The sequence below is a fragment of the Bidens hawaiensis genome, unplaced genomic scaffold, assembly GCF_021521415.1.
Source record: "Bidens hawaiensis isolate Kalapana, Puna unplaced genomic scaffold, B.hawaiensis_p1.1 tig00001143_1, whole genome shotgun sequence".
NCBI classification, from domain to species: domain Eukaryota; kingdom Viridiplantae; phylum Streptophyta; class Magnoliopsida; order Asterales; family Asteraceae; genus Bidens; species Bidens hawaiensis.
Genome location: NW_027491065.1, coordinates 2,684,431 through 2,704,603, shown reverse-complemented (window position 1 = coordinate 2,704,603; position 20,173 = coordinate 2,684,431). Strand labels below are relative to the sequence as shown.

The 20,173-nt window shown below is 34.4% G+C and overlaps 2 protein-coding genes across 3 annotated transcripts; one reads left to right on the top strand and one right to left on the bottom strand.

Moving 5' to 3' along the window:
- Positions 1 to 8,338: 8,338 nt before the first annotated feature.
- On the top strand, positions 8,339 to 13,233 carry LOC143560090 (uncharacterized). Its single transcript, XM_077048476.1, has 3 exons — positions 8,339 to 8,637; positions 12,592 to 12,934; positions 13,012 to 13,233. The coding sequence occupies exons 1-3, from the start codon at positions 8,339 to 8,341 to the stop codon at positions 13,231 to 13,233; spliced, it is 864 nt and encodes a 287-aa protein (XP_076904591.1).
- LOC143560493 (biotin--protein ligase 1, chloroplastic-like) lies at positions 12,620 to 15,870 on the bottom strand. 2 transcript variants are annotated; one of them, XM_077048792.1, is made up of 10 exons: positions 15,605 to 15,870; positions 15,464 to 15,525; positions 15,243 to 15,391; positions 14,992 to 15,112; positions 14,729 to 14,881; positions 14,594 to 14,639; positions 14,454 to 14,514; positions 14,200 to 14,276; positions 13,953 to 14,027; positions 12,620 to 13,125 (listed from the first exon to the last, which is right to left on the bottom strand). In XM_077048792.1, exons 1-9 carry the CDS (start codon positions 15,868 to 15,870, stop codon positions 13,985 to 13,987), a joined length of 978 nt encoding a protein of 325 aa, XP_076904907.1. In that variant the 3' UTR covers positions 12,620 to 13,125; positions 13,953 to 13,984. The 2 variants fall into 2 exon arrangements, with proteins under 2 accessions (XP_076904907.1, XP_076904901.1); XM_077048786.1 differs by lacking the exon at positions 12,620 to 13,125 and having other exon boundaries at positions 13,770 to 14,027.
- Between the last annotated feature and the right edge of the window lie 4,303 nt (positions 15,871 to 20,173).

Below are 20,173 nucleotides of genomic sequence, written 5' to 3'. Positions count from 1 at the left end.
TTGTCACTCTCTCAGCCTCTCTTACCTTTTTTAGCCCGTTTTCTTTCTTGGATCCCGGATGGATCATTACCCGACCTAATAACTGTTCTTCGGATCTACATGTTGTTGTAACCTGGATCATTACACTCTCTATGCCGATGTAGAGAAGACCTAAAGAAGAACGTTGATCCTAACGCCGCTGCCAATTCAGATCAATCCCTCGCCGACTACAAATACCCTGTTCCTTGTGGTAAATCCATAACCTGATTGCTATTTGCCTTATTCACTATTATCATCCCATATGACATCACCATAATAGCCCTAATTTGCAAAATCTTCTTCCTGAAGATGTATCTTTCAATCTGCAATCCTTCTTCATACCCAGCGGAATTGATCCTCACCAATTACCCGACCGTTCTTCCATAATCTAATTGCTATTGCCTTTTCGTTCTTCGATTACACGTGCGAGATCGTTCATTCGTATGAACTTTGATTGTTCGTGTTTGAAGTGCTTTTATCAACGTGCAATTGCTAGTTGTTTCCCTCTTCAATCATGTGGAAAGTTTCTTCTTTATCGACATCATTTGGTGTGGTATAATTTTTAGTCTTGTGTTTAGGTTAATTTGATTATTCAGATGCTCATTATTTGTTGTTACATGATAATTGATATGTTCATCATAAAACTTGTTTAATTTAGGTTATTTGATTTGGTAAATTTGAATTATCTTATATTGAATAATCTATGTTCATCACAAAACCTATTTATTGATCCTTTTTTCACCAACAGTCAAATCTGATTCTTTTTTTATTCAGAACCCGTGTTAATGTATTTTTATTTTTAGTTTGTTGTTGTAAATGTAATTGTATTAATGGATGGGCTTCAATTCCATCATTAGTTTATTAAATGTGTAGATTAACATAATTAGATTTGCATTAATATAAGGATTCATATTCATAATACTGATTGTATTATATTATCAGTTGGTGTTCCTGTTATGCTCCTTAGAAATCTTTGCATATTAATATTAGCTTTGCATTTGTTGAATTTGGTAGATTAATGGAAGCAATGGTTGTTTCCTCTTAGGATGTATGATTCTATGATTTCAAGAATCATAAATTTGGTACAAGCTGATTTCTTTTTATTGTACCTTAGAGGGGGACAAACATTTGATTTCAAGATATACTTCTTTCTTAAGTGTTTTGAAGTTGTGATATTCATTGCCGGACAAATTGAAATTATTCAAGAATTTACATCTAAATGGCACGTTAGATCTTGGTTCAGCTTTGGTTACAGCTACTTCTTAAATAATCATTTCACCCCATAAGTAATTGGATAACTAATTACATAATTGTTAAATGAAATTATAAGTTTTAATATCATATTTATATGAATATCATGTCAACGATAGAGATTTGTCAACTGCACTACGAAGGAAATTCGTTACGTAACAGAAAGAACACGAGGAACTTTATCTAAACAGATGAATATAGCATCCAAAGTATCAGAAAACTATGTTTCTAGCGGTAGCAACAAAAGTGAAAGTGAAACTTCAAAACGATTTTCCAAAAGTGAACTATGCAACGTGATGAACCCAAGAAATCACTAGAGAAACCGCCATGAGTTCTCGAGGTTCTAATCATTTTTCTTTTTCTATCTTTAAAATTTATCTATTAAAGAAAATGATTAATGTAAGGTTTACTATGGATTATTAGTCCGTGTTAGCTTCATGATATTAATTTGTTTGTACCTAATTCATTTGATGTTAACATAGTTTCGTGTAGATTAGATTTCATTGAAGAAACAGTTTCATGCATGTTATAATATGGTTCAAACATGATCTATTTCAATACAATATTTGTTTGTCAATTTCACACGAAACTGTTACACAAATTTCAGCAAAGATTCACCAGCCTTCAATTAAAACCTTTAAATGGTTGTGTATCAAAAATTGTTCGAGCACAAGTTTCAGCAAAGTTAATTAGATCTCATCTCAATTTTGCAGTGTCGTAAAATATACAAATTTGAAGATTCCAAATTGAGAATTTGAGATTTAATATAGATAAATAAATATAATTAGTTAATTACTGAATCAACAATGGAAGACTAATTAGAAAAGGTATTTTGGGATTTTCTTAAAACAATTGGTTAAAATAAATACAACTTCACTTTATGCAAATGGCTTATAGATTGGAAAGGTGAATACGGTTTAAAGTTACATCATTTATTTTGTATTGAATAATTAGCAAATGAAATTGGGATTCTAAGATTTAGACTTTGTGAGTTAGACATTCACAATTTGCAAATTTGATGTTGAAGTAGGTTTGCTGCAATTAGCAAATTCATTGTTGATGTATATTTGGTTATGCTAATTTTAAGCAGATGAATCGGGTTCATATTCAGTTCAGATCAATGGTTTTTTTAGTAAAATGAGTTCGGGTTGAAACGGGTTATGATCTGAATGAGTTCGGGACGAAACAAGTTGTTTTGAAAAGATATATATTTGCAACTTCTTTGTTTTCACTTCATTACATAATTGGTCTATCACTTTTGTAAAGTTCATCTTCTTTAAATTCTATAAAAATATAAAACAACCAACTACATGTTATTGGTAATTGATCTACACCACCTTTACCCTTTATGAATTGTAACTTTATGTTATTTATGTAAAACATTGGTACGCACCTTAGAAATCTTTACACAAAAAAAAAAGTTATGTAACGGTACTAGACTATAGATTATATATTTATGTACAGTTGACGAAAAAATTATTTTTGAAACTAATATTGGACATATTGATCTATAGAACACCAATGACTCCAACAGACAACAAAATAGCATTTAAATTTCAAAGACAACAATTTCCTCTTGTAGCATGTTTGATGATCATAAACAAAAGCCAAGGTCAATCGTTATATAGGATTGATGTACTTAAAAGAACCCAGGTCTCACACGGACAACTATGCATGACCTTATCAAGAGTTACCAGCAGTGGCGAATCCAGGATTTTTTTCCAATGGGTTCATTGTTTTTAAATGCTCTAATTTTACATGACCGATCTATCACACCCCAACCTAAGGTGGAAATGTCGGGCAGTGATTCGATTGCTCACAGCTCGAAGATACTATCATAACATAAATGTGACAATATCTATTTAATTATTTTATTTCAAATGCACACACCATATTCAAATACAACAAAGCAATTCAAGTAAATAAATATAATAAGTTTAAATGATGTTTGTTTTCATTAAATCCTATGGTCTTGTCTAAATATCCAAACTTCATTCTTCAATTCACTAGATAACATGCATATGCGTAGAAAATAGATTTTGTCAACAACACATGTTGAACGAGTTTATCACTAGTTTTGCAACAAAATAATGTTAATATAATAAATAAGAGAAATAAGCAAAACGTAATAAATGCAGTAATGAAATCAAACCATGATCAAATAAGTTGTCGATTAAACCATTGCCAAGCGAATCGAGCACCGGTAAATCAACCATGAGCAAATAATAATAATAATAATAATAATAATAATAATAATAAGACCGTTGCCAAGCGAATCGGGCGTTGGTCAATAATATGAAAACCCTATACAACGGGATATGTTGGACCTCTCCGAATGCGATTGTGCACATAAACAAGTAAACACATTAGCAAGTAACAAGTATATTTGATTAATCATACACAATTATACGTTTGCTACTTTGAGATAGATATATATTTATATAATATAAATAAGTACGCATATATCCCCAAAACATTTAGAAAACTTAGTAGAATAGGGGAATGATAAAACTCACCTTAGATTAAAGGCAAGTGATAAATATATATGATAAACGAACTAAGATTTAAACAAATTGTCCACTACACGTCAAACGAGAATAATGATCAGAACCTGAAACTTTGAGATATGATAATATAAGTAAAAACGAACTCGTGGCCGCTGGAATCAATCCAAATGGAGGTTGAACTCAAGTTACGTTATATTTAAGATTTAAGCGAGCTGGTACTGACCAGAATCCGAACAGGGAGTCGGAAGTCGGGTTTTGGTCAGTAGCCTTAAAATTTTGTTATGAGAATAAAAGTCTTCTGGACCGAACGTTGAATCTGACCAGAAGTATGAGAAAACGGATAGTCAAAGTTATTGACTATTTTGCCCTTAAACAAGTTTGACTCGAATTGACCCATCAATACCCCTCAATCTCAGAAATTGGTTGAGGGTTATGGACAAGTGAGTATTAATGAACGTTGATCAGTTAACAACTTACCTGAATGGTGTTTGTATTAGTGGGAAATCGAGGTCAAAGGTTTAACGAATGTCAAAGTCAAACTGCAGCTCTTAGTCTTCAAGTAAACGAGCAAGAAAACGTCGGGTATTGGGTATGTGACGGCTGAGAATCCTTAGTTGTAGTAAACTTTAGGGTTTGGAATTATAATGTGTTTATATAGATGTTAAACCAACTTGTTGGACAAGAAACAGGTCGATTTTGGTAACTGAATCATACAATTAAGGATGACATCGGGTCTTGAATCCATCGATATGTTGATATAACTACAGAGTATGAACCTAGACATCATTCCCTAGCCGATACAATAACTTGTTGCTCAATTTTTGTGATTTAGGAAAGATTTAGCATTAAATGAAGATCTGAAACAAAAATGGCTGATCTGGTGACATCTTCGCGCCGCGCTAAGATGCAAGGCTGACATCTTCGCGTGGCGTGAAGGTGCAGCTTCACCAGACCTTCAACTTTTGATAGTTTTAGTCCCTGTAGTTCCAAAAACGCATTTTTAAGTCGTTTTAAGTGATTTTAAGAGTTTCTAAGGGCTATTTGGTACAAATGAAAGTTAAGGAATTATAAAATAAGATAAAAATAATTATTTCACTAATAAATACATAATTTTATTAATAAGAAAGATCCGAATATTTTCCCGAATTGAGTTAAACGAAACGAATATGGTCTTGAAAAATCCGAGATGTTACACGATCGTAAAAAATTTCAGGTTGATTCAAAAGTTCGGGTCGGGTAAGGTTCATTACATAACATAAATACGATAACTTAACAAAAAAATTTCTAATTCATAATGCCTACAAATCAAATTTAAACATCACTAATTGTCTAATTCAATTAAAAATTTTCAACAGAACCATCCTTTGTAAATCTAATTTCAATAAAATAAACGAAAATACAAGCAAAACATGAAAATAATTAATTATCTTACCTTGAAGATTGAAGTGAAGCTGTGAAGGACTAAACTAGTGAACTCTGAAGACAATGGTGGAGACTAGGAGAGGGTTGCGGCAACCAGCAGAGGCAGAGGGCGGCGCACAGGGCGGGAGAGGTGGAAAACGGTGACGGAGACAGAGTTTGCTGGTGGCTGCTGTTAGGGTTTGAAGGGATCAGGCCGTAGGAGCTGTTTCTGTTAGCGACGTGGGTAAAAAATAAAAAACCCAGACTTAGTTTACTGGTAAAAAAAAGAATAAAACAAATGGCTATAAAAGAAATAAAGCTTAATCTCGATCTTAATGAGATTCGAACCCGGGTTTATTCAACTAAAAGGAGGAATGTTTACCATCAAAGCTAGGCTGTAGAATGTTAATGGATTCACTCTCAATATATATATATAGGTTCATTATCATAATTTATATAGGTATTCTATATAAATTTCGAAACTCAGTGAATTCCCGTGATACCGTAACTAGCATGTAAATCTGCCCCTGGTTACAAGCAGACATGGACTAAAGATTTTGATTCTTAATAAACAAGGTATATTGACTAATACAACCACAAATGCAGTGTAGAAGGCATTTTTTACTTATTTATAAAATATTCATGTAATGTTTGTTTTGTAATTTTAATGTAAATTGCAAATGTATTATTAACAATATATGATAATTGTGTTGTTGATTGCATTTTGCTTAATGTTTAAAGTTTTCATCAATTTTCCGTGTAATACACGGGTCTTAAACTAGTATAACTAATATAATTGGTATTGACACTGACAGAGCTTTACATATGGTGTTGGGTTCAACCACGATCATCAACACATGTACAAACTTCTAACCGTGTGACCTACTTATAAGGGTCGTGCACCGGTTAACCCGAATTTATACGTTTGCGGGTTATGGTTGAAATTTTTGACACGAATAATAGTATGGGTTAGGTTCGGGTTACACATTTCAACCAATCAACTTATTAATCTGACAAGGTTGGCGCCCGTAAGGATCAAAATTTTGATGAGTACGCTTTGTTTGATCGTTGATTCCAATGAAATTTCTGACCAACACACAAAATGTATGAAACTAACCATGTCAACTCCAAATTATGTTTTTATTTCAGTAGCCTAAGCCGCCCTATAAGTTAAACCCAATTTAATTAAGCCCAAATTTATATAAGTTTGTTCCAATTTCTCATTTACTCAAATATCCAAATAAGCCCAATCACCCAACTTCTTTTATCTAATTACTCATAGCCCATTTATCCAACTTCCCTAATTGTTTCCAAAACATATTGTAAGCATTAGCATCTACCAAGACAAAGGCTAAAAGGCTTGTAGCCTAGTGATATCATGGTGCGTTAAATGACATCTTTTCTCTTAAGGTTGAGTGTTTTGAGTCCAATAATGAACAATGACGTATATTTAAAACTAGGATTGTAGAGGGCAGGGGCGGATCTATATAGTAACGTACGGGTGAAATTTATATAGAATATAGCTATAATTTATGATAGTGCATATATTTTGAGAGTGAATCCAAATACAATCTAAATCTTTAGTCTGGTGGTAACACTCCTCCTTTCAAATCTGTGAACCCGGGTTTGATTCTGTCTTCAAGCGTCAGATTATGTTTTTTTTTTCCTTTTTTTTTAATTCAGCATACTAAGTTAGGGTTTTAGTATTTTACTCTTTACCCCACATCGTTAACACACAGACATAACATCACACAACAACATTGCAGCCTCAAACACTAGTGGGCCACCATCAAACATTCAAACTCCGACAGTCCACCTCCGCGTGCCGCCTCACTTTCCGCCACGACGCCCTCGGCCCTCCTCTCCATCTCTCTTTCACTTTAGTCTTCACGGTAAGGTATATTTTGATGTTTCGCTTCAATTATTTTTGTTTTATCTATTGAAATTACAATTAGAAAGAATTATTTTGTTGAAGTTTGTTAATTGTTTTAGAAAATTGATGTTTAAATTTGATTTGTATGCATTATGATTATTAAAAGATATTTTCCAAATGAACCATCAAACATTCAATCATCATCTTCAAGTGGTAAACAACCCTCAAGAATATATTTGGATGATCTTCCGTGGGATCCTTCGTTGAACCGACCCAAACCTTCGAATCGACCCGAAATTTTTTATGGCCAGCCATATAAAATTTGAGCATTTAAAAACAGGAACCCATTAGGAAAAATTCCTAGAATCGACACTGGTAGAGGGTGGTGGTTGTATTATAGAAATCTATATAGTGTCTTGGTTGTTCAACAAAAAAAAACAAAACAAAACAAAAATCAACCACGGCAAAGGTGAGATGACCATAATCATTTGACCATCACTGCCAAGGTGCCAGAGGAGATTTGCGAGACAAGACGACTAGACTCGTGCTCCTTAACTACTTGTATCAAGAGCGAAAAAACCAATCAGCCATCTAGTCCCCGCATCCTTCTTAGTTTAGTACCTTTCTTTTTCAACTTTTTATTTTACAGTTTTTTTACTTTTATAATACTGAAATTAGATGTAAACTTCACTCTTGAGTCTTAAAATAAAACTTGATTAGTTGATTTTAACTTACTACTTGGTTGAAAGTAGTTGTAAAACTTGAAATTAACTTAGAGTAATTTTAGTTGCTCTTGACTTTGGTTCTTAATAGTAAAATACTTACTGAAATCAATAATGAAAACCAGTTTTCAGTAACCACAACAATAATATTTATAACAATTTTCTCCAATTTTATAAGTTTATGCATAACAAAGATAGAGTGTGTTGATCACTAAATATATATTATCTTATCCTATTTTTGTATTTGAAAAGTACAAGCATCCAAACGTACAAGCAAGCAATGCAAGCTAGGAGACGTACGCCATACCACAAAACACGCCAGGCAAATATGCAATTACTATAATTCCCATGCATCATCCTCTCATTTCTCTCCCATTTGATCTAACATATTCCCCAGACACAACCATCCATTTATTATGGTCATTGACCGAATTCGGAGTCGCCTATCGACAGCCACACCAGTGCAACAACCTCCTTCTCCGATGCCCAATTCCCGGATCCCCGCCCGCTCTGATCCCTCTTTCGACAAGTTGAAGAACATCCCCGAATTTGACGTTCCAGACGATATGACTCGACCGCAGATTCCAGAGATTGAATACCGGTTGATTAAAGCCAAGGACAAGAAGGCGATCCAACAGATGTTGGATTCTGCAATGAAGTTCGGGGTGTTTAGGGTTGGTGGACACGGAGTATCGCCAGAGGAGCTGCAAGTGGCGTTTACGGAGGCGGAGTTTTGTTTTGGATTGTTGGCGGAGAGGTGGAGCCGTGACGGCGATAGGGAGGAGTTTGCGTGGTCGAAATCTGCCATGGCGGCTGTGGAAAGGAGAAAAGAGGTTAAGAATGACGACAAATATCTTATGTTCAGGTTTGTTCATTTCTTGACAATTAATAATTGAATTTAAATCTATTATAATGATTTTATAAAGAAATGGTGCTTCCATGTTTAGTATGATTTGATTCATGAAAAATTTACCCGCCTAGCTATCGTTGTATTGATGATAACCTTTATATGCGTCTAGCAAACATTTGAAGCGAAAACCGATCAGATAGTTGACCTTAAGAGCTATTTCCGCGAGTGGATAATTAATAATCCTTCGGTAGATCTTCAAGTCTTTAGAATCGATAAACATTCCCCATGGCATGTTTAATTTGTACCATAACTATGCTGTTGCGGCCCAGCAGATTTGGAATTTGACTTACCTGTGTGTGTCCGCTTGTAATAACGTGTGCACCTCACATTTGGCTTGGTTTCTATCCGGTGCCAGACTTCTTTTCGTTTGTACAACAGGATTCATGCTCGAATCAGCAACGAGGGTATGCTCGGTTGGGTAACATGGTACAGACGTTATGTGATCTAGTAGGTGTCTAAGTGAATATGTCACAGTTTGATGTCTAGGTGTCTCGTATCACTGTGGACAATTTTGAATGACATGGATTCGTCTTTTATAGATCCAATGCACTTTGCGTGCCCTGCTCTTCCATATTCGCTTGAATCCAATCGACGACATCTGGTGTACTATGGCAATGCCATTAGGAGCTGGTAATTTCATTATTGCACATGTGGTTGATACCATGATCACACGATAGTGCATAGTCTCGATCCTCTAATGATCACACTAATTATACTTGGAAGGAGATAAGACTATTAAGAAGTGTCTCGTCCTCATTTAGACCAATTGAGCTTCCAACGTCACCAAAAGTCGTAATTTACCTATCGCTTTTATAAGTTCCTTCGAAAATTCAACCAGAGGTAAGTTGGATTATTTCACTTGTGGCTGGACTATACGGAAGGCAATTTGAGCGAAAACAATGTTCATACATGATCTCGGGTGTTTCCCATCTATATATATATATATATATATATAGGGAGAGGATCAAAAGAGAACTCCTTCTTAAAGAAAGAACTAGATAACTAATAAAGAAATATTTTTAATTTAATTAAAAAAAATATTTTTAAATTTCAGTTTTTTCCATTATTCTTACATTTTGTTACCATTCACTCGAAAAAAATAAAAAAATAAAAAAAATAAAAAAAAAAAACTCGTTGTAATGCACATATGCAATACATCGACTTTTTTTATTGCATATGTGCACTAGTGTGTATTTTGATATGTGCAATAATATTGAATAGCATATACGCAATTTTTTGTATTGTATTAGTGCAATAGTGTTATATTATATACAAAAATACCAAAAAAACAATATAGTGCATATGTGTATTAGTTTTGTATTACGTATATGCGATAGTTTGTTTTGAGTACAATTATTTGTGTTTGTATTTGCATATATTCAATAATGTGCATTGTATAATGCAATTGTGTTGTATTATATGCAATAAAACACTATTGTATATATGCAATACACATTAATACATATATGCAATTGTGTTGTATTATATGCAATAAAACACTATTGTGTATACAATTTTTTTAAAGAACAACATCATCTTATTAAGAGGAAAGAAAAAAAAATCATAAAATATTTTTTAAAAAAAAGTTAAAAATAGTTTTTATTAGTTTTCTAGTTCTCTCTTTAAGAGAAGTTCTCTCTATATCCCACCCCTATATATATATATATATATATATATATATATATATATATGAGAAAGTTAACGTACAAATGAAATTAGTGTGCTAAACGTGAGAATCAAGTAGAGTAATTATGTAATTACATCATAGAATAATTACGTAATTACTCTATAATGTAATTACATAATTAATCTACTTGATTCTCACGTTTAGCACGTTAATTTGATTTGTATTTGATTCAAACCCTATATATATATATGAACATATTAGAGAGAGAGAGAGAGACCCTATGAACATATTATAGGGTGGACCATAATATGCATGTATAATTATTTGCCATAAATATTTAAACCACATACTTACCAAAGGATACCTCACTATCACCAATTTATATGGTAGCAGGGTTTGAGTCCTAATTTCACTCTGTTTTACCGGCTCCTCGTTGTCGTTTGGCGGGCGTGGGAGTCAGATTTTATATCCCTCAATTGGTGGACCGCTAGGGGCTCCGTCCGTCCGGACTCGTGGCCAGCTCGGGCTACCTTTAGCCAATGGGGGCCGTGTACGGAATACCCGGCGTTACTTAGTTGGTCGTTAAAAAAAAAAGTGACCCTCCCCATAAGGTTCAGGGTTCAAGGTTTCATGGTGGGTGAAAGTGCATATTTATGAGTATAATGTGTGCGTGTGCGTACGCTTTAGCTATCACAAAACATATTTATAGTTTTAGAATAATAAAAGAGCTATCAAACGTGTATGCACCAACACATCACATTACATAATTCTGAAAAAGAACATACATACCCATGAACCATGTGTTGGACTTAATTCCCGTCCTCGAGTCAATGAGGCGGGTTGGGCCGACCAGTCGAGCTTATGATGGGCTGGTGTCTTGTTTCTCAAATTGAGCATGTGACTTGGTTTACATGAAATAAATTACTTTGTGAACAAGTCGAGCCAATGACTTGGACAACAAGGAATTTATTTATTAATTATTATTTAGATTTGTTTTTACCAATTAATATATATACCCAAGCTTGTGGGTTATGTCATTAAAAATAGTTTTGAGTAATGTAATTTTCAAGCTAATGAAAATTATAGAGATCGAGCTTATGATCTAAATTTGTTTTTTATGTTCATCGATTCTGGTTACTAAACTTCGCCCTTGTTGGCTCTCCATGAACCTCATTTGACACTACCAGAATCGTTAGCAGGGCTAATTCCCCTCTAAATGGTGACACATCTCCAACCTCACCACCACACAATTTGGTTTGCGGGTGTGTATCTTTTGGTTTTTCCTTGGAACATGAATGAAGGGTTTGGTTTGCGGGTATCGGCTTAAAAATCCTTCGGCAGACTATCCATTTAATCATAATAATAGAAGAAAATCAATAATCTGTAACTTACAATCATACTAGTTTATTATTTTTGTAAATTTGTTTGTTCTCTCTGCCTAAACTTATTTTTCCTCTAAAGTTAATGCATGCCAAATAAGTTGCAACTTACAGAAGTAAAAAGATTTGGGTCTAACCCTAGTACCCATGGCAAAATATCAATAGTTTACTTTGATTCGGTTTCAACTTCTCAAGGATTTAGCTTTGGTTTACGCATAGCAAAAAGCCAAAAACCACTACTAGTAGTTTGCCAAAAAACCATTACTAGTAGTTTGCCTCACTGTTTAACCAAAAAGCAGGATCCTAAACGCCAACTTATTAGTTCTAATCAAAATCGTTAGCAACACCACAACTAATTTTACTAATTAGCCAAATTGTGAGTTTAAAAAACAATATTATTATTATTATAACTACAATACAATATATGAGCTATTATGCATTTGTATATCATTTGGGCTATTCCGGCAAGTTTAACACCTTTTTTCGGTTTTACACAAACGACTAAGTATAGCATAACATAAATATCTATAAGTTGTGATCTGTAGTCTGTAAAAAAAATGAAATAAGAGCATTCTCATCCAACCCCTCATTTATGTGAGGGGTGTTTTTATAATTTAGAGAGTGATTCAGGTGTTGTGAGTGAAGAGTTTTTATATTTTAGAAAAAGTAGTAATTTTTCTGTATATTTGAAAAGTTACTGTTCATCCCCTATAATTTTTTAATATATTTGGAAAGTGGTTGTGAGTGAAGGAAAGAGAAAAGATAATAATAAAAGTTATAAGAAGTATTATTTAATTGAAATAGAAAGAGAAAATATAGTGAGTTTTAGTGTAATTTTTGGTTTAGGGATAGAGAGTGGGATGAGAATGCTCTAATATATGCCATTCCAATGTTCATTTGCAGACAAAAAACCGAAAGCCTCGCAAATAAGCTCGAAGTGATCGCGAAAGAGGTGACCAAGATCATGGGAACCCATGGTGGTAAACAACCTCGAAAGAAAATAAAGGAAAACGAAACAAGAATGACCATATTCAAGCATAGTAACTCAGCTCTTCAACCTCACACCCCACGCTCATCTCAGACTCCGCGTGCCTTGGACGGGTCAAAACGGGATTCAGCTGCATTTGCTGTCGGCCTTCATCTCCCAACTGAGATTGGCAAGTTCCGTCTCTTGTCTGAAGATGGGCCGTTCTCATTCCGCACTGACCCTAGTACCATTATCTTCACCATTGGAGAACAAGTTGAGGTAATTCGTAACCAAGTACTTGTGGCTATAATGATTTGGCGTTTTAGTATGTTACAACTAACAAGTTTTGAGTGAAGGAATGGAGCTATGGAGAGTTCAGATCTGCATTTGGGGAGATAAACATAGAACCGGATATCCAAGAAGAAGATAAAGGATCATATTCAGTTGAACTCAAGGTCTCGCCTTCAAATCTAAATGATGCGGTTGACAAAAGTGAGGGTATCTCCATAACTGATCAGATTATCTTCATAGTCATAGTTGTCATAGTTTACAATCTCTTCTCCTATCTACTTTCTTGATTTCCAGGCTCCAAAAAGAAAAAATATATATATTTTTTTAAATTTTAAATTTTTTGGTGTGGGTCAACTATATTTTTGCCTAAAACTTCACCTCATGGCATCTACTTTCTTATGGCCTAAAACCTAACAAGCTAGAATAATTGGATGGACACAAGTGTGATAGGTTGTTTCTTGAAGTCTTTTTATGTAATATTTGGATTTATATTTGTTTTTGTTAGTTTTTGGTTCACTATGTAATAACAAATATGCAATGAGTATATTGTTTCTCTTCTTTTTCTTAGTTTTATAAATATTCGACATAAGTTGGTGGTCGCGGAAGATCTGATTCATAATCGATCTCAACCTCTGAAGGCATATGAAAACCAAATCAAAGCAAAGCAGAGAATTGTGAGAATCGCGTAAACCCTTGTACATAGTGCTGGCATATATAGTATTATACCGGAAGGCAGTTAGGTGAGATGAGACATATGACTATGTACCATATGTTTGATGCCATCTTGAAGTGAACTACAAAACTATAAGTACCATGGCAAGTATCATACTTTTTATATCTATTTTCCCTATTCAAAAGTACAAACTAGTTTTTAAGTTAAAAGGGCGATTGAAAATGAAAAACTGGCCCTAGTTTGTATAAGACTGTATTTTTTTATTAAAAAAAACCAGAAACACACACCTAAAATTAATGCACCAAAGTTGCTCTCTCCTTTTACAAATGTTACCTGATGAAGTATCAGCAACCGGTCCAAGTCTTTCATGTAAGCTTTCTCCTCACCAGTCCTTTGAAAAAGTCAAAACTGCACAAACAAAACACATATCTTCAATACTAGTGAGGCGATGGTTTATATTATTTGAAGTTAAAAGGTAACAATTTAACACTCTTGAATGTTTTCATAATGTCAGATTTGTATTGTTTTATGTTATTTTTAAAAATCTATGTAGCATACTAGCATGTATTGCATATATTACCTATTGCCATCTGGATGAAGCTCGTACATCTCACCATTATCAGCAATGGCCAATAAATATCCAGAAGATGTTAACCCCTGCAATTAACAAGTGAAACTGTTACAACTCCATGTTGGCGACTCCCAACTACAAATATGTGGCAATCAAATAATGTGTGTTGTATGATCTTAACTTGTTCACTATTTGACTACAACTATACATGTAATTAAAGGAATGCGATTAAGATTTCTTGATTATCTAATCAACAAGGATACCTGAACAGTAACTACATTTTCCAATAGCAATTCTGGATCTTGGACTGTAACCCTCTGCCCACTGCACAGGGCCAAGACCAATGATGAAACAAATATAAATCTATAATATAGTCAGATGAGGTACAGCACTATAGCAGTACCTATGAAGCCATGCCTTGTAATATAGCTCCTCAAGGGGTTTAAAGCCTACATTTATTATGAGAAACCATGAATTACACTTTTTTCTTTATGGGAAGAGTAAAAAAGGCTTAGCTTTATCTAAAATTACTACTCACCTTGGTTAATTAATATATGAAAAAGATGCTCGAATTTATTAAAAAAAGCTGAAGCAATATCTTCTCTGCTAAGTCGGTAACCACAAGTCAACTTCCGCAGGGCTGCATTCAACGATGTTGTTGGCTTATCATTGTCAACATTCAAGCCAACTCCTGCAATTGAAAACAGAGAATGAAGATCAAAATACTGTATCAAAACCAAAATCCAAAATTTCAGAATTCTAAGTTCTCATTAACTGCTATGGATCAAGTGAGAAATATACCAGCACTGACATTAAACTTCTTAAATTTATATGTTGACGTGCACAAAATTCCTCCCACTTTGAGGCCATCCAAGTAAAGATCATTTGGCCACTTTATTCTAACATCCAGAGGTGGGATGCCCTGAAATTGATAATACAAAACAAATATTATTATCATATGATGGATATCTTTAAGTGGAGCTTAATACACCAATGGCAGTTATAACTTAAACAATATTAAACAAGAAACTGGTAGAAACAAACAAGCTTACATTTTCTGAAGCAAGATTCTTAATTGCTTCTGTCATAGCAAGAGACACAACATACTGCACATGTGGCACCACATGACCATCTTCCATTTGGATTGTAAATGAAAAGAGAAGACCACCCTTTGGAGATTCCCATATATTTTGTGAACGACCTGTAACATTGAACGATTTCTATGAGTCTATAATATCTTTAATTTAGATAGTTTGGTTGGTTGGTTACACACCTCTTCCTTTGAATTGAACATCTGCAATGCACACAGAACCTACTGGAATCTCAGAAAAGTTTCTGCATAAACCATAAAACATTTAGTGAGTAAAAATACACAATACAAACAATATGAATCAGAAAAGGTTTTTGCACTTACAGAGAGACGACATCCTGAGTCGAAGGTAATCGTGGAGACCAAAGAAGAACTCTTCCAAAGCATGTAGTTATAAGAGAAGCCATGTACGTGTCAAAATTAAACTCATCTTTCTCGGATTTCCATCCGGTATCAGATTGCAAGAACGTCAACAGTTTTCCATCATCTGCGAGTTTAAGTGATGAATTTTCCTTCAAAGTCTTTACCAGTTCCCTCTCACTTGCCGATTTTCCGCGTAGTACCAGCACACAAGGTGATTGGGGATCCATCCTTGCTAGTACAATGACGTTACTATTAGTATATACTGATACACATAAGCTAGGGGTGAGCATAAAACCTAATTAACCAAACCGAAACCTATTTAACCGTAAAAAACCGAACCGAAACAATAACGACAGTTAATTTTTTGAATAACCGATTTTTTAGTTCGGTTTCGGTTATCCTCTTTTTTATAACCGAACCGATTAACAAATCTCAAGTATGGCCCATTAGCAATTTAACCTGTAAGTTCAAGTATGGTCCGTTCCAAGTCTAGTGGGCGACAAGGGGGCTACAACACCGCCCCCCTCTCCCCAGGCTACAAAAGGGTGATAAGTGGGGGGGGAGGGGGGGCATACCTTTGTCATCGGGTTTGAGTTTGGAAATAATAATTTTTTAATATGTTGAGTGTAATATATATATATATATATTGGGCTACAACACCACTACACCCCTAAAATAAAAATTATGCCTTCGATGACTAGGCGCCACATGTCTGATACCCCCCCCCCCACACACACACACACAAAATTTGTAGCCCCCCACTACACATAGACATAGCCTTAGCGATTTAACATTTCAGCCCAACTTTTGGGTCCACTAGTTCTTGTACTGGCCTTGAAGTCGTTTATGTTTTGTACGAATAAATTTTGTGTTGAAATTTACATGAAGCATAGCTTCATTTTTAAAATACATCTATGAACTAAACTGTTAATAACCGAAACCGAGCAAGAGCGGTGCTCACCCGTACATAAGCATAAAATCTACATCTAACAGTGGGTGAATTGAATAGAATAATATGACGAATTCAATAGGTATAGACATAAACATAATACGGTAATTGGGAATCCATTCACAATTAGCATAAAATATAAACCTAATAACAGTGATGAGTGTTTAAAAAGGTACAACGATGGAGTGATGTAATCGAAATCAGTGTTGGATTTGTATTGAAAATACCTGTTATTGCAGCAGTAGCGAGTGAGAAGATGGGAATTCGAGTGTGAAATGAACAAGTTCGTATTCGTATTCGTAGAGGATTAAATAACATTGATCAATTTGAAGATGAAGAGGATTGCTTTTAAGCGACGGTTGCTGGCCGTGTTGTTGAGCCGGTGACGGCGGACGGAATAATCAAAGACATTTAAAAGTACCACGCTTTTATTATTTTCTCATCGGAGAAATTCCCAAAATACCCTTTTATAGAGATAACTCCCAAAATATCTCTTTTTTCTTCAAAATCTTTTATAATTTGTACTGTCAAGATGCATTGGAAATAAATAAAAATAAATACGAGATTTTGAAATAAAGTCAGGTAAAAGACGAGATTTGAGAAAATAATGCCGTGCAAGTCCAAATTATTTGTAATCTTGGAGCAAAAGTTCAAATTTTTCAAAAAAAAAATTTTCTCAAAAAAACCGTCTTGAGAGACTGTATTTTTATGTTTCCTACATTTTCCGTCTATATTTTCAAATTCTTAGAAAATATATTTTTTACAATTATACCCCTTAACCACCACCACCTTCCAACTTGTCACGTAATCACGCAACCAGTTCTGATTTCCACCGCCGCCGATCTCCGATACCATTTCTTCCACCGGCGCTTCATCCTTATCGCTGGAAATAGCTCGCCGAAAAAGCCACCTCAGGGGTACTTCTAGGATAATGTTTAGAGCCAGAAATCAAGATTCTTCTTTGGCCATTGATAACAATGGCCTTACTGTCATAAGTCACACTACACTGAATCTGATGAACACCAGTTGAATTAGGAGCAAGAGAGCAAAACCCACTTGGAAACCGAGTTGGTTTCCATGATTTTGGAGAGGAATTGAAAATGGAAAGAAATGAAGTGAAGAGCTGGTTACGTGACAAGTTGGAAGGTGGTGGTGGTGGTGGTGGTTAAAGGGTATAATTGTAAAAAATATATTTTTCTAAGAATTTGAAAATATGGACAGGAAAGGTAGGAAACATAAAAATACAGTCTCTTAAGACGGTTTTTTTTAGTAAAAAAGTTTTTGAAAAATTTAAACTTTTGCTCCAAGATTACATATAATTTGGACTTGCACGGTATTATCTCCTCAAATCTCGTCTTTTACCTGACTTTCTTTCAAAATCTAGTCTTTATTTTTATCTATTCCCAATGCGTCTTGACAATCCAAATTATAAAAAATTTTGAGAGAAAAAGGGCTATTTTGGGACTTCTCTTTCTAAAAGGGCTATTTTAGAAAATTTTCCTTTTATCATAACATAATAATTCAAATAACATATTTACCAGGAATGCCAATCCTTATGTTCCAGCATGGGTCCCGATAATGTCAACATAGTCTGGACCGAGGGTGATGGGGCCGCGAATGCGATCGCGTTATCACTTAACTGAGGAAGTCACCATTCAAGAAAAAAAAAACATATTTAATGTTTTAATTTTAATCTATTTCGTTAACCAAAAAAAGCCATAATAATGATCATTTTTGTTATGAATGTTGATCATTTTATAACCCGGCCCAATGTTTGACCATTTTATATTGTTATTGTGATTATCTTTAATGAATGAACGACTTTCTTTTTTATATTTCTCTCTGGTTTATTTTACGTTATCATCATGATTTGATCTCTATATGGAATCATCCATGCCTGTTCATCAATCCGAGTAACATCAAACAGGGGTTTACAATTTGCAATTAAAAAAATAAGATACGTTCAAACATGAAATCAAATCCCTGTGTTTCACTCACACAAAATTTCTAATCCAACCTAGAAAGTGTGTTCCAAAGTCACAAAATAAACAGTAACAGAACCCTTCATCACATGCAATATCGAAATTAGCAATTCTTAATCAATAACAAATACAACTTTTTCACTTGATGTCATAAATCAAAGATATTGAAATTGCATTTGAATTTCATGACTTGCCAAGAAATATGAAACAAAATGAAATCATAGTTAAGAAGAATAGGCAAATGGTTACTCGCAATTTCTTTATAATTTAATGTTTATTTTGTGAAATCGGAGATTTTGGGGTCAAATAGAGCAACCGACGGAATTTTTCGAAGGAGTTGGTTTAACTGTTTCATTTTATGGACCTGGATTATACATTTTCAGTCCCAAAGTTAATGATATTTAATTTAATTTAATAACTAGAATAAAGGGAACACCAAAATTATTATGGTAGACAGTGTTAGGTTAGAATAAAAACCCATTTAAGTTATGAAAACTCTAGAAACCTATTATCAATCACATGTTTTTAATTAAAGTTTAAATCTTGTGGTCCACAATTAAAGTGAATAAAAAATGTAAATATAAATATAATTTTTTCTCTCTCCTGAAAACATATATAAAAATTAGTAAAAAAATGTTAAAAAGTAGCAAAACATTTTTTTTGATGTTTCGATGTTTTGTATTAAATGTTATAACATATATTACATGTAACAAAAAAAACAATGTTACATAGGATTTCACGAGTTTTCACAACTCAAACGGGTTTTAATTCTATTGGAAGGCATATGCTAACTTTTTAAACTGTGATGGACATATGTCAACTGCCATCCACATTCCAAAATAATGGCTGACGAGGCGTGTAAGTCGATCAAACAAATGACTGTTCACGTAAGCATTAACTGTAACTATATTAAAGTTCTTTAGAAATTATAAATTTTTACAAGTCGAAATGCTCCAGCAGAGCTTAAATATGTGTGAGATGAATGTCTAACTATACAACATAAAAACTAATACTATTTTAATAACATAAGAGATGTTTTGTTGTCTTCAACAAAGACATTTATATCATGAGTAACAAGAAGTTACTACATTTGATGACCAAATAAATTATTGAAGAGGTAGGTCCCAGCAGAGCCCAGTTGGACCCGCAAGACTCTCCTTGAACAGGGACGTCTGCGCAACGACCAACTGCTCCAGCAGGACCCACCATGCTCAGAGAACCTTACGCGCAGTACGCCAGCTGTACCCGCAGGGAAAGCCTCCCAATGGTGAAGTACCCCGCCTGTTTCCGCAGCTGCGGATACAAGCCATCAGGGAAGGCTACCCGCACTAACAGCAAGGCTACACGCACAAGGCATTACCTACTTCAGTAGTCACATGAAGGAATGAGCAAGGCGGGAATACTCCCGCCTAAATGAGCCAATCCGTATGCTTCTGGAAGATCTTTCGTACTATACCTACTAAGGTATGGGCAGAACAGACGATTTGACCAGAACAGCCCATGAACCAATCACAGGGTGACAGCTCACCGACAACAGTACGAGGAGGAGAACCCTCTAGTACTGTTTGTCACTATTAGCCGCTGCCTACTCACCAACCC